Here is an 11949-nt window from a genome sequence, read left to right as displayed (position 1 = left end):
TATATATATATATACATACATACATACATACATACATACATACATACATATACACACACACACACACACACACACACACACACACACACAGGAGAAACTCGAATAATTAGAATATCGTGCAAAGTTCATTTATTTCACTAATGCAACTTAAAAGGTGAAACTAATATATGAGATAGACTCATTACATGCAAAGCAAGATAATTCAAGCCGTGATTTGTCATAATTGTGATGAATATGGCTTACAGCTCATTAAAACCCCAAGAACCCCCAAATCCACAACCTCAAAAAAGTAGATTATTACATGCAATCAATAAAACAAGGATTGTACATAGAACAATATCGGACCTCTGAAAAGTACAAGCATGCATATGTACTCAGTACTTGGTTTGGGCGCCTTTTGCAGAACTTACTGCAATTACTTTGGTGGCATCGGCCAGCACATTCACAAATTGACATTTTCAAATTGAGACTTCCATCATGAGGGTGGCTACGTTTAATCTACACAATCCCACTGTATGTGGGACTGTAACTAAGGCGTGCTCCTGGAAAGGACTACAATAGTAAATGGAGACTTATCCAGCGCTGGTATATACAAGAAATGTCAGCCTTATATGCATTCAAACTCTGCCCACACAGAATCACCCATGGGATTATTGAGTGGCAGCACCACTACCAGAATGAGTCAATTACATTGGGGACACCTGAGCATTGTAACTGGCAGGAGCAATAATTCTTGGGAGTTGCAGTGTGGAGAGAGCAGCGCATGTGACCAGAATATACATGTACAGCTACTAACTAGAAACTGGATGTGAAGGAAAAAAAAGAAAAAGAGACTCAGTGAATAGTGTGGGATGAAATCAGTAAGGGAAAAAAAAAAAACAGTACATAAACATTGCTGGCTGACTCTAGTAGAGTGACGATGCTTAGTATATTATGCTGGATTAGAATTGTTGTTTTTAAAAAGAGTTTAGTAATGCTTTAATACATCTTAATAGACTTGCATGTAGTTACCTGGAATTCCTTTGTCTTCCAAATGATCACTTTTTTATCAGATCCACCAGATACAAGTTCAGTTTCAGCACCTTAGGTTAAAAAAAAGAAGAAAAAACCCTTAGTTTAGGCTTAACTCCAGACAGATATAAAAATACACAAATGAATGCAGCTCTGTAATCATTAATGCATCATGAAATGTATTTTAAATGCAATGTGGCAGGCTCGCTTTTATGGTCACAGATCAAAATGCAGTCAGACATTAACTGTATCCCTCTATATTTAATATTAGGCATGCAAACATTTCTGTCATTTTCACAGAAGCCCTGACATTTAGCCAGTGTCAGCGGCTAAATGTCATTGGTATATTTGTTGACAAATGTACTAGTCTTGTATATAATTGGCCCAAGAGCTATAAATTGCCTAATTTATTTATATTTCTGATGGATTTCAAGACACACACGATTTAAAAGACGATACTGTTGATTTTGTTCCTTCCACAATAGTTGCACAGGTGTTTATTGAAACATTATTTTTGATTACCTCAGTGAAAATACAATAAAACAGTTAAAAATGCACATACAGACACATTGGGGGCCCTTCTGTGGACATTCCTTTTGCCCAAAATAATGGCAAAAATTAAATCTTAACATATTTTTTCCAGTTCGAATGTAGTGTTCTAATAAGGGCTGCAACAACTAAAATCGATTAAATTGATAATGAGAAAATCGGCAACATTTCTAATTATCAATTAGTTGATTGAACGATTAGTTGTTTCATGGGCTCCATGTCCCTTCTAACTTCAATGCTCCCAGCAGGGATGAGGGGGGACACAGAGCCCTGCAGCCAGTGCCCAGCGGTTAGGAGGTAACCCGATCTCCCTCGAGTTACCCCCGCCCCCGTCCCTAGAATGCTATCTTCCTCACAGGGAGCCGCTGCGTGCGGGAAAAAGACTATTGCAGTCGCCACCCAGTGGGGAGGATATGCCGATGTTAGCTGCCATGTTGCCCCGTGTCATGGCCGTTAGCCTCCATGCTGCCATGCCACCCGTTCCCGTCAACCGCCATGCTTTTCCATGCCACGCATCCCCATCAGCTACCATGCTCCTCAATGCCACTGCTGTGTCCCCCTCTGCCCCTGTGCCCACACCGGATAGGAGACTTGAAGCTGGCGGTAGAAAGCCGGCAACATGTCTCCCATCCAGTGACTGGGAGCAATAGCCAGCTGCTATTGGCTATTGCTCCCAGCTACTGCCTGCTGTATTTACATTCCCCAGCTAAAGCTATGTGGCGTGTGTGACACTAAGAGCTAAGTGGAGAGTTGACACTAGGGGTCTACAAGACCCCTAATGTCCCCTTAAAGAGAACCTGTCACCGCCAATCTGCTATCACATAGGGGGCTTGTAATCCCCCCATGTGATAGCAATAGATTTAAAAGTAAAAATAAAAATGGAATAATGTTAAGAAAAATAAAAAATGGCAAAAAAAGTTTAAATTTAAAAAAAAAATACAATTCCCTGACCCCACGAATGTCCGCATACTAATGGAAGCACACGTCAGGTGCACCTATGCATGAAAACGATGGTTACGCTACACATGTCAGGCATCGGCGCGTACGTCAGGGTGACAGCAATAATTCTCAGACCAATATTCATGGCTAACTCTAAACTAATGATCGGGCTTTTATATTTTTATTAGGAGTGGGGAAATTAACGATTAATTCCTCGATTAATCGTTAAACTTTTTGATCGATTAAAATGATTTTGATAGAAAATTAAAAGACTCACCTCTCCGCCGGCTTCCGGGAGCCCCGTCGGAGATCGGGTGACGTCACGGACATCGACATCGCCGGACTCCTCCCCCTTCCCTTCGTTAGCCGACGGAGCCACTTGGGCCGGTGAGTTTGCCCAAGATGCACCAAGCTTCTGTCTTATCTTAAACTTATATGTTTAAATCACCCTCAGGGCTTTGCTGTTTTACTATACTATGTAAATACATTTTTAATCCAGCACGTTATTGTTGCCACACTCAAGCGGAGGCCATATTGAGTGGGGCACGTGAGATTAATAACGTGCTGGATTAGTGTGATCCTAGTTCATTTTATTACTTCACTGCTGTGCTTTATGTGTATAGGCCAGGGGTGCCCATAAGGTCGATCGCGATCTACCAGTCGATCGCGTAGCGATCACTGGTAGATCGCCATGTCCTCTCCTCCCGCTGCTTCTCTGGATCCCCGCTGCTCTCCCCAGCGGGGATCCGAGAAGAAGTGAAGGAACCGGCGGCGGGGGAGGGCGGAGGACAGAGCCGCTGTCACTAACTAATGCAGAGCAGTGAGGAGAGAGAGAGAGAGACGCTCGGCCAGGATCTGACAGCCGGCGCCTCTCTCTCCCCTCACTGCTCGTCCGTTCTGTCACAGCGGCTCCGCATCCCCTCCTGTTCATTCATAAGTTTCTCAATGGGGAGAAGCACTCTGTACAGAGGCTCCTCCCCATTCAGAAACAGCTTGATAGTAAAATATTTTCTGAATGAATGGGAAGCCTCTGTGCTTTCCATTCATTTAGAATAGAGACTGCAGAAAAAGAGATTGAGGACTTTGTGTCCTCAATTTCTTTTTCTATTTTAAAAGGGAAATATCAGGGGGCTTTTTAGATCCCTAATATTTCCCCGAAGCCCCCCCAAGAGTAAAAAAAAAAAATAATGAAAATTTAAAATAAATGATGAAAATAAAATAAAAAATAGTAAAAAATAAATTAAAAAAACTTTGTTTTTTTTCTTGCCTCAGGCGCAAAAGGAGCTGGCTACGGCTATGCTCCCGTGGTGCTCGTGCGGCTGCCGGCTGAATGTGTCAGACGCTGCAGATGGAAAGGTGCAGGACACCCCATGTGCAACGTCGGCCACACGAGCACCACGGGAGGACAGGACGCCGGGACCTGTAATGTACTGGAATGCACTGGAATGTAAGCAGGCCGACTCCCTGCGTTCCGGTGCAGGAGGGGGTGTGGAGCTGTATTGAAGTCAATGGCATCACCCACAGTGCAATCGCCCGCACTCGGAACGCAGGCACATTAGTGCCTGCATTCCGGTCCAGTGCGATCTGCAAAAATAGTGCTTGCAGCATTTTTGCAGATCGCACTGGACTGGAACACAGGCACTAATGCAGGCGATCGCACTGTGGGCGAGGGGCCTGCCTGCGCAGCCCACGCCCCCTCCCGCCCCTGAATGCAGGTGTTTTTTCATTGGTAGATCTCAATGAGCTCGTCATTTGAAAAGTAGATCTCCAGATGAAAAATAGCGGGCGCCCCTGGTATAGGCCAATGTAGTAATTTTTGGTTTCAGTCTGGCAAATTCTGCTGCGGGTTGTACGCTGTGGTGCCATTCATTTCAATGCTACCCCAAACACGCTTCCCGCCCGCAGTGCGATCACCCGCACTGGAACGCACGGTAACACAAAGCTGTGCATTCCAGTGTGGTGTGATTGCAAAAATTGCGCATGCAGTTTTATTCTGAAATAAACCTTATGTAAAGTGAACCATCGTCCAACCAACTTTGAGAGTTCATCCGAATGCTTCAGTCACATGATCAATAAACACTAAATGACCCAGTGCCGTTGGAAGCCATGCGTGCCCATGCCATCCCACTGCGTTTTATAGATGATGTGGTATGCTTCCGATCATGAGCTGTCCCAAGCCTTACCATTTTTGAGGCTTATGAATGGTTTGCACCTTGTGGTGAAGCCTCTGAATTTGCCCTTGTGAAGTTTTCTATTTATGGCAGACTTGGAAGGCTGATATGCCTACCTCCTGGAGTGTTCTTCACTTGGCTGGATGTTGTGAAGGGGTTTTTCTTTACCATAGAAAGGATCCTATGATCATCCACCGCTGTTGTTTTCCATGGATGTCCACGGCTTTTTGTGTTGAAGAGTTCACCAGTGTGTTCTTGTTTTCCTCAAAATGTACCAAACTGTTAATTTGCCCACTCCTATTGTTCCTGGTATCTGTCTGATGGATTTCTTTTTTTGCAGCTTAAGGATGGCCTATTTTACTTGTATTGAGAGCTCCTCTGAACGCATGTTGTGGGTGCACAGCAACAGCTTCCAAATGCGAATGCCACACCTGGAATCAACTAAAGACCTTTTACCTGCTTAATGATAAAATAATGAAGTAATAGCCCAGACCTGTGCAGGAAACAACTTTTGAGTCAATAGCCCCATTACTTTTGGTCCCTTGAAAAAGAAAATTATGGATGTGTATACCCTCAACTTACAACTGAGCTGCTGCACTTTAAGCCCACATTCTTTAATTAACTGTAACTTGATTTTATTTTGGTAAACAGCCAAAATAACAAAACGTGTACCACTGTCCAATTATTTCCGGATCCAACTGCATCTCCCCCCCCATTTACCTTCCCAGTGGTATTCTGGCCAGTGTCATGACATCACAGATTTTGTTTTTGTCTGTTGTTGAGTTGGAGGCACTTACCTATACACATTGCAAGTGTGTAAGGGCCAAGAAAGTGTGCGGAGAAATGTCGGTATTGTTTGTTCTGTGGAATGCCCTTCCGCATGCACCATAGTTTCAAAAGCTAGTTATAAATTGATTGGTGTGGTTGCCATTTTTGTTTTACTTGTTGAATTTTGTCTGGGGGACACACTGGCGTCCAAGCTGCCTTTGTGATGTGCAGGGCTTCTGGTGCCTCCCTGTGCCTTTAGGGAGGAATGGGCTACTTCCAGGCATACCTGCACTCACTTTATCCATTGTTATACATGCTCATAAATGGAGGCTCTCGTAGATTAGAATTATGAACACACTACACAGAGGAGCCATGACAAGGCAATGTGACTTCCACATATTTTGCAAAAATTGTGCAAATGAAATCAGCTTTTAACGCCAATTGTTAGTGTCATTTGTTTTTTGGCTGGCTAGCTGGAAGTGTGCTGGGACATTTTTGTGTTTGTTATAACAGTACTGGATTGAAGGCAAGTATTGCAATGAAAACCATTTTTTTTAATCTACTTTGCTGGTGCTGAGCGGTTTATTTTTTTATGTTTAACCAGAGTTCTGCTTTAACCCAAGAAGAGAGCCAGAAGGTAACATTTTAGAAGCATATCTTTAGAATTTACTTTTGCATACAATCAATAAGTTACCTGCATGGCGTAAATTCAACAAATCTATGAGTAGCAAATAATGTATAGGAAAGAAAATAGTGCGATCAGGTGATTTTATGGCAGAACAGTACCAGATCAGGCAAGCTACTCTGTAAAAATAAAACAAGTGTATGGATGTGATTGCATCAATTTGCTTTTTAGAAAGAAGTTCTAAGCTAACAGCTTAATACAATAACATTTACCGTTTAATCTTTCACTAGATTTGTAATATCTGCCATCCAATCTTGTGATACCCACATACCCTTGTTAGTCAGTAAAATCATTTTTCTTCCTTATTTAGTACTACTGCTTCGTAGGCCAGCTCTCTGCTCACTGAATAGAGGTGATGATGCTTAATTTACTGCTTTATTTACGTGACTAGGCAGCTGAATTGCTAAACCAGTAAGAATCATTTTTAATCAAGAAGTACATGAGTCACCCGTATGGCTGTACTGAAGGAAAATGCGGGTAAAAGGATTAGCTGTGCAGAATTACATAAATAGTAAATGTATACATTTCAACAGAATATAGTGGTGTTTGCCCAGCATTTCACTTAAAGTGATAATAAAGTCAAAATGTTTTAAACTATTTCAAATGCGGATTAAATCACTTACAATGGATGCTATTCTTTGCCGTTTAAAAATGTTAGTTTCCTGCAGAATCGACTGGTCTCCTGAGCACTGGCCCTGGTTTCCTGTTTTAGGGTGGCTCATTTCCTTAGCAGGGTACTTTGGAGCCACCCTTGTGTGTGCTAATAAGCTGTGCTTCTCCACAAAACACACAGGCAAAATGCCAAGCTTCTGCTCCATGCTCCCCACTCCTCTCTTCTCCAAGCTGGTAGATGGGGGCTGCTACAGATTGCTCTGTCCATTGTGATCTTGTACTGGGCAGGAAGTTCAGGGAAGCTAAGCTAAGTGATTTGGAGCCAGCTGTTCCGAAACACGATGACTGTAAATGCTTGGCAAAAATGTAAAGAAATATTTTGCAGGGCAATTTATATTTGTTCAATCTGGATTCATTATTGAAAAAATATCAAGAGTTTAATACTACTTTCAGATCCTTTTCCCAGCATGATAACACACACACACACACACACACACACACACACACAATCAGCAACCTCCAAGAGAGAAAGCCATGACACATGGTATACATCCTTGGCAGTCAAAGGGTGACTCTTTACATACTTTTCTGAATAGGAAATATAATATATATAATATAATATAACTAGGGCAAAGATTTTTTTTTGCTTGTTGTTGAGTAGAAATACAAAGTTGCAGCAAAAACTAAACGTTTTTACGGTTAAAATTAGGGATGCACCGATTCTTTGAGTACCAATGCCAATACTTGGCATTTTCACGAGAACTACCAGGGTTGCAGTTGGGGCCTGGCTCTGATGCTCCACCACTGTCCTGAAATCATTAGTCTGTATTGTTTTAGAAAAACTGTCACATGACAATAAACAAAAATGTATCAGTACTTGTATCTGTAAGTACTCGCAAAACTGGTATCTGTGTATCCCTTTATTATATTTATAAAAACAAAATCATACATTAAAACAGAGATGTACAAATCCCAGGAGCTCCGTGTGCTCCTTACAAATGACAGCTGCCTCCTAACTTTTGAATTTTTCTCTAGTCTAGTCTTGGAGCTGGAAAAGTATCTGTATATGTACTTGTACTGAGTACTGTGATTGGTATCGGTGCATCCCTAGGTAAAAGTATGCTATACTCTGGCCATAGCTTTTTATTTGTTTTGGATACAGCAAGGAAAGGTAAGAGACTCATTGAGGTATTAATTGTCATCTGTATTTGTTCAAGACAGGAAATGAAGGGACAAAATATGTCAGGTTTTAACCAATGTGACAGAGAGAGTAAGCACACCAAATAAAGTAATTTTAGAGAAGTTCCATCAGACACCGGTCTTTGACAAAACTTCAGTAAAAGTTTTCAGTACTATCCATCTGGTGTGCTGGCTCTCTATCCCCTCAGAGATAGAGACAATATCACCATTGGGGCGAGCATCCAAAACATCGGTATGGTGACAGTGCGGCACAGATTCTTTTTATGTTGACCGCATTGTCCTTTGGCTGCCTTTCCTTCCTGGTAACCACTTTGAAAACAAACATTTCAAAACAATGGCTGGGGTTCCACTCTCACATACTTTAAATATGAACATTAGACAATCAAATAAAGCTTTTGCATATCTAATAGGGTGTCTCTGGCAGAAACAATGTTACTTACAACGGTCCGGTTTCTGAATCCACTGCACACAGTTAACCCTTCCAATATGTCCGTTCAGAGTAGTTATTACTGTCTTTTCCTAAAAACAAAAACAAAAAATGAATAATAAACATTCACATAACACAGAAGGGTTTTTTTTATTCTTTCCCCAATGCCATAAGACAACTAATTACAATAAAAACAGTGCTTCAGTACTTAAACATTAACTCAGTGATATGCAAACATCGTTTTAAAACAAGAGTCATGTGTATTTCCTGGCCAGGCCATTTTTCAGTATTTAGCACTGCAGTACTTTGATATTTATTCCATCATACAACACTGTACTGAAATTATTTTTATACTATTCTCCCTTTATTATGTTATGAAACATTTATTACCCAATTTTTTGGTAAAATATAAAAGACGGGGTCACGTCGGGTAAATAGTAATAGCAAAAAGTATCTCAGCACACTAAATAGACACCAAACACATCAAGCCTTAAAATTGCGCACAGCCGTGAAATTGCCACAGTCGAAGCTTTAAAAGCTTTTACCGCTCCTCAATTTAGTGTTAACAGTGATGGATGTCCCTAAAACGATTTATTATATCACACTCTGACATTCCCAATGATATGCAACATGTGCGGCGTAATGGGCCCAATCGTCATTTTCGCACATAAACGCCCCTGACGCATGTTTGCATAGGGGGATAAGAATCCCCCTATGTGATATCAAATTACAGTGACAGAGACCCCTGATGTCTCCATAAGGAGGACCCAATATCCCTAATGTCACCTAGGCACCCCCAAAGAAGCTGATGAAGCAGAGATCTGCGTCAGCATCTTCTCTCCGGTCTGTAGCCGGAGAGTGACAGCTGAATGCGGAAGTGATGTAATAAACATCACTTCCACACTCAACACCAGAGGGGAGATCATGCTTGTTTTCGTCTCGGGTCTAAAATAACAAAGATATACTCACCCAAACCTCTGTTCCGCCTGGCTGCTAGACCATTCCCTGCAGCCTATCTCCACCTTCGCTCGGTCAAAAAACCCATGAGTCATCATGTCAAATACAGTGTATTGGTAGTGAGGATGGCGAGGGACATTCCATCACCAGAGCAGAGGGGGAGAGGGGCTGCAGTGACTGGTCAAGCAGCCAGGTGGAACAGAGGTTCAGGTGAGTATATCTTTGTTATTTTGGACCCTAGACGAAAACAAGCACTTAACCTTTGCAGTGTGTGGGTAACCCCACTGCAAGGTTTACGTTTTCTTCTGTCCAGAGTTCTTCTTTGATCTTGATATGTTTTATGTATTTATTCCAGATCTGTGTAGTAATTCAGTGTGAAATGTTTCCTATGTGCAGGAGTTTCCTATAATAAAGATCAGTCACTGCTGCTCTCTACCCTTTTGCAGGGTGACTGGTAGGGCTGCAACAACTAATCGACTAAATTGATTGATTATTGAAAAAGTTGTCAATCGTTTTCAATCATTGATTAATCGGCTTTCGATTAGTTGGCCCTGTTCACGGCTCAACACATGCTGCGCGCTGCACCTCTTCCCCACCTCACGCTCGCTGCTGCCAGACCCGCATCCACGCTCCACATGCCGCACCTCCTTCCCGCATCACGCTCACCGCCGCCCACATCTACGATCGGCACAGGGACGCGGGGAGAAGACGTAAGGAGGAGCATGTGTGAGGGGATGACAGCCGAAGCAAGTTGCTGGAAGACTGCTCAGGTAAGCCAGCACATTCCCACACATGGTGCTCTATAATGTATTGCTGGGCTTTGTATTCCCATGTATATTATACAGAGCAATGTACCATCAGCTATAGAGGAACACAAATCCCAGCAATACATTATACACTTGATGTATAATGTATTGCTGGGATTTGTTGTATTCCTATATGGTTGGTGGTATTCTGCATTTTGCTGTGTTGGGGACTACAAATCCCAGCAATAATATATTATACAGCGTAATGCAGAATACCACCAGCTATAGAGGAGTACAACAAATCCCAGCAATACTACATTATATAGTGGTGCAATGCCGAATACCACTAGCTATAGAGGACTACAAAACCCATCAATAGTACATTATACAGCACAATGCAGAATACCGCCAGCTATATTGTACTATTGCTGGGATTTGTTGTATTCCTCTATTATCACTTGCCCCCCCCCCCCCCCCAGCACACCCCCCTTTTTTTTTTTTTTTTTTTTTTTTTTACTTCGACCGCTGCAAGCTTGCTCCTGTGATGGACCGCAATCTCAATACAAACTAGTAGTCCCATCACTGGAGCCATTGTTTAAAATGTATTTAATTTTATTTTTTATCCGATTAATCGAACGTAATAATTCGCTAACTAATCGATTTTGAAAATAATCGTTAGCTGCAGCTCTAGTGACTGGTCTTGTATCCACTCCAATCCTATTGTTTTCTGTAGGCAGCCATCCCACCACAACACAGAGGCGTCTAAATCAGTTCTGGCGTTGTGACTCTGCCCCACACTTTGTTCTCACCATTCAATAAGCACAGCCTGTGATAACGTTGTGGCCGGCACCCACTGCAATTTCCAAGGATAGCATGTGTAACAGTTTTCAAAAATCAAACATTTGCTGCGTAAAAGGTACAACATATTAAAGTAGAACTGAAAGCAAAACTTTATTTTTCATTTTGGATAGAGTAAGGGAGGGGTTTATAACCCCTGTCATGTGTTTTGTCATCTGTATACCATAGGTGAGATTTCTGATCACTTGCTCTCCCATAGCCAGGACATGAAGTATAGTGATGTGGATAGGTGTTGCGAGTTAGTTCACCTTTCCATTTTTTGTAAAAAGGCGAAATAACCCTTTGATCCCAGTTAAGATTACAGTTATTAAAGAAGAACTCTAGGCATATAAACTCTTAACTCTTGCAGTGGGGCTACACCCACACTGCAACATGCTCATTTTGTATACAGGAGCTAAAATAACAAAGTTATACTCACCCAAATCTTGAAGTTGGCTGGCTTCCCCCGGCCTTGCTTCCCCCCTTCGCTCCAGCGGTCTAATGTCCCATCAGTCATCATGTCCAATAGAAGTCCAAGGGAGATTCCATCGCCAGAGCAGAGGGGAAGCAAGGCTAAAGGGATTGGTCTAGCAGCCAGCTGGATATAAGAGCAATCCAGCTGGCTGCTAGATAACAAAGATATACTGGGCAAGTATATATTTGTTATTTAACCCTTGCAGAGTGGGGAGCAGCACCACTGCAAGGGTTAAGATTTTATACGCCTGGAATTGTTCTTTAAGATGGACTATATGTACTATTACGCTGGTTAAAAGCCTTGACAGGTCAGTTTTATGAATTGTTAACTTGATGGTACTATGAAACTTACAAACTACCCTTGTTGATCTGCAATGATTGCTTGTTAAAAACTCAAAAGAAATGGATTAAAAAAAGGGAAAAAGGAAGAAGAACACGGTAGAACCCCTGTCAGGGATTTATTGCTGTCTCTGTTCCGCTGAAGATAACCACTCTCTCTATTTGTCCTAGTGACTACCATCACAGTGAATAAAAGGAAAAGGGAAACTATTCAATTTATCAGCAGAACAGAAA

At 42.0% G+C, this 11949-nt stretch overlaps 1 protein-coding gene across 2 annotated transcripts in view; it reads right to left on the bottom strand.

Moving 5' to 3' along the window:
- ELP2 (elongator acetyltransferase complex subunit 2) overlaps positions 1-11949 on the bottom strand; it is a 111477-nt gene that overhangs the window by 94086 nt on the left and 5442 nt on the right. For both annotated transcript variants that reach the window (XM_018565261.1, XM_018565260.1), the window contains 2 exons: positions 8376-8454; positions 1012-1082 (listed from right to left, as the gene is read on the bottom strand). In XM_018565261.1, the coding sequence (XP_018420763.1) occupies positions 1012-1082; positions 8376-8454 (150 nt within the window). The remainder of the gene's footprint in view (positions 1-1011; positions 1083-8375; positions 8455-11949) is intronic.

Source organism: Nanorana parkeri, unplaced genomic scaffold (assembly GCF_000935625.1).
Source record: "Nanorana parkeri isolate BGI_ZX_2015 unplaced genomic scaffold, ASM93562v1 scaffold825, whole genome shotgun sequence".
Lineage (NCBI taxonomy): Eukaryota > Metazoa > Chordata > Amphibia > Anura > Dicroglossidae > Nanorana > Nanorana parkeri.
This window is presented reverse-complemented; position numbering and strand designations above follow the sequence as displayed.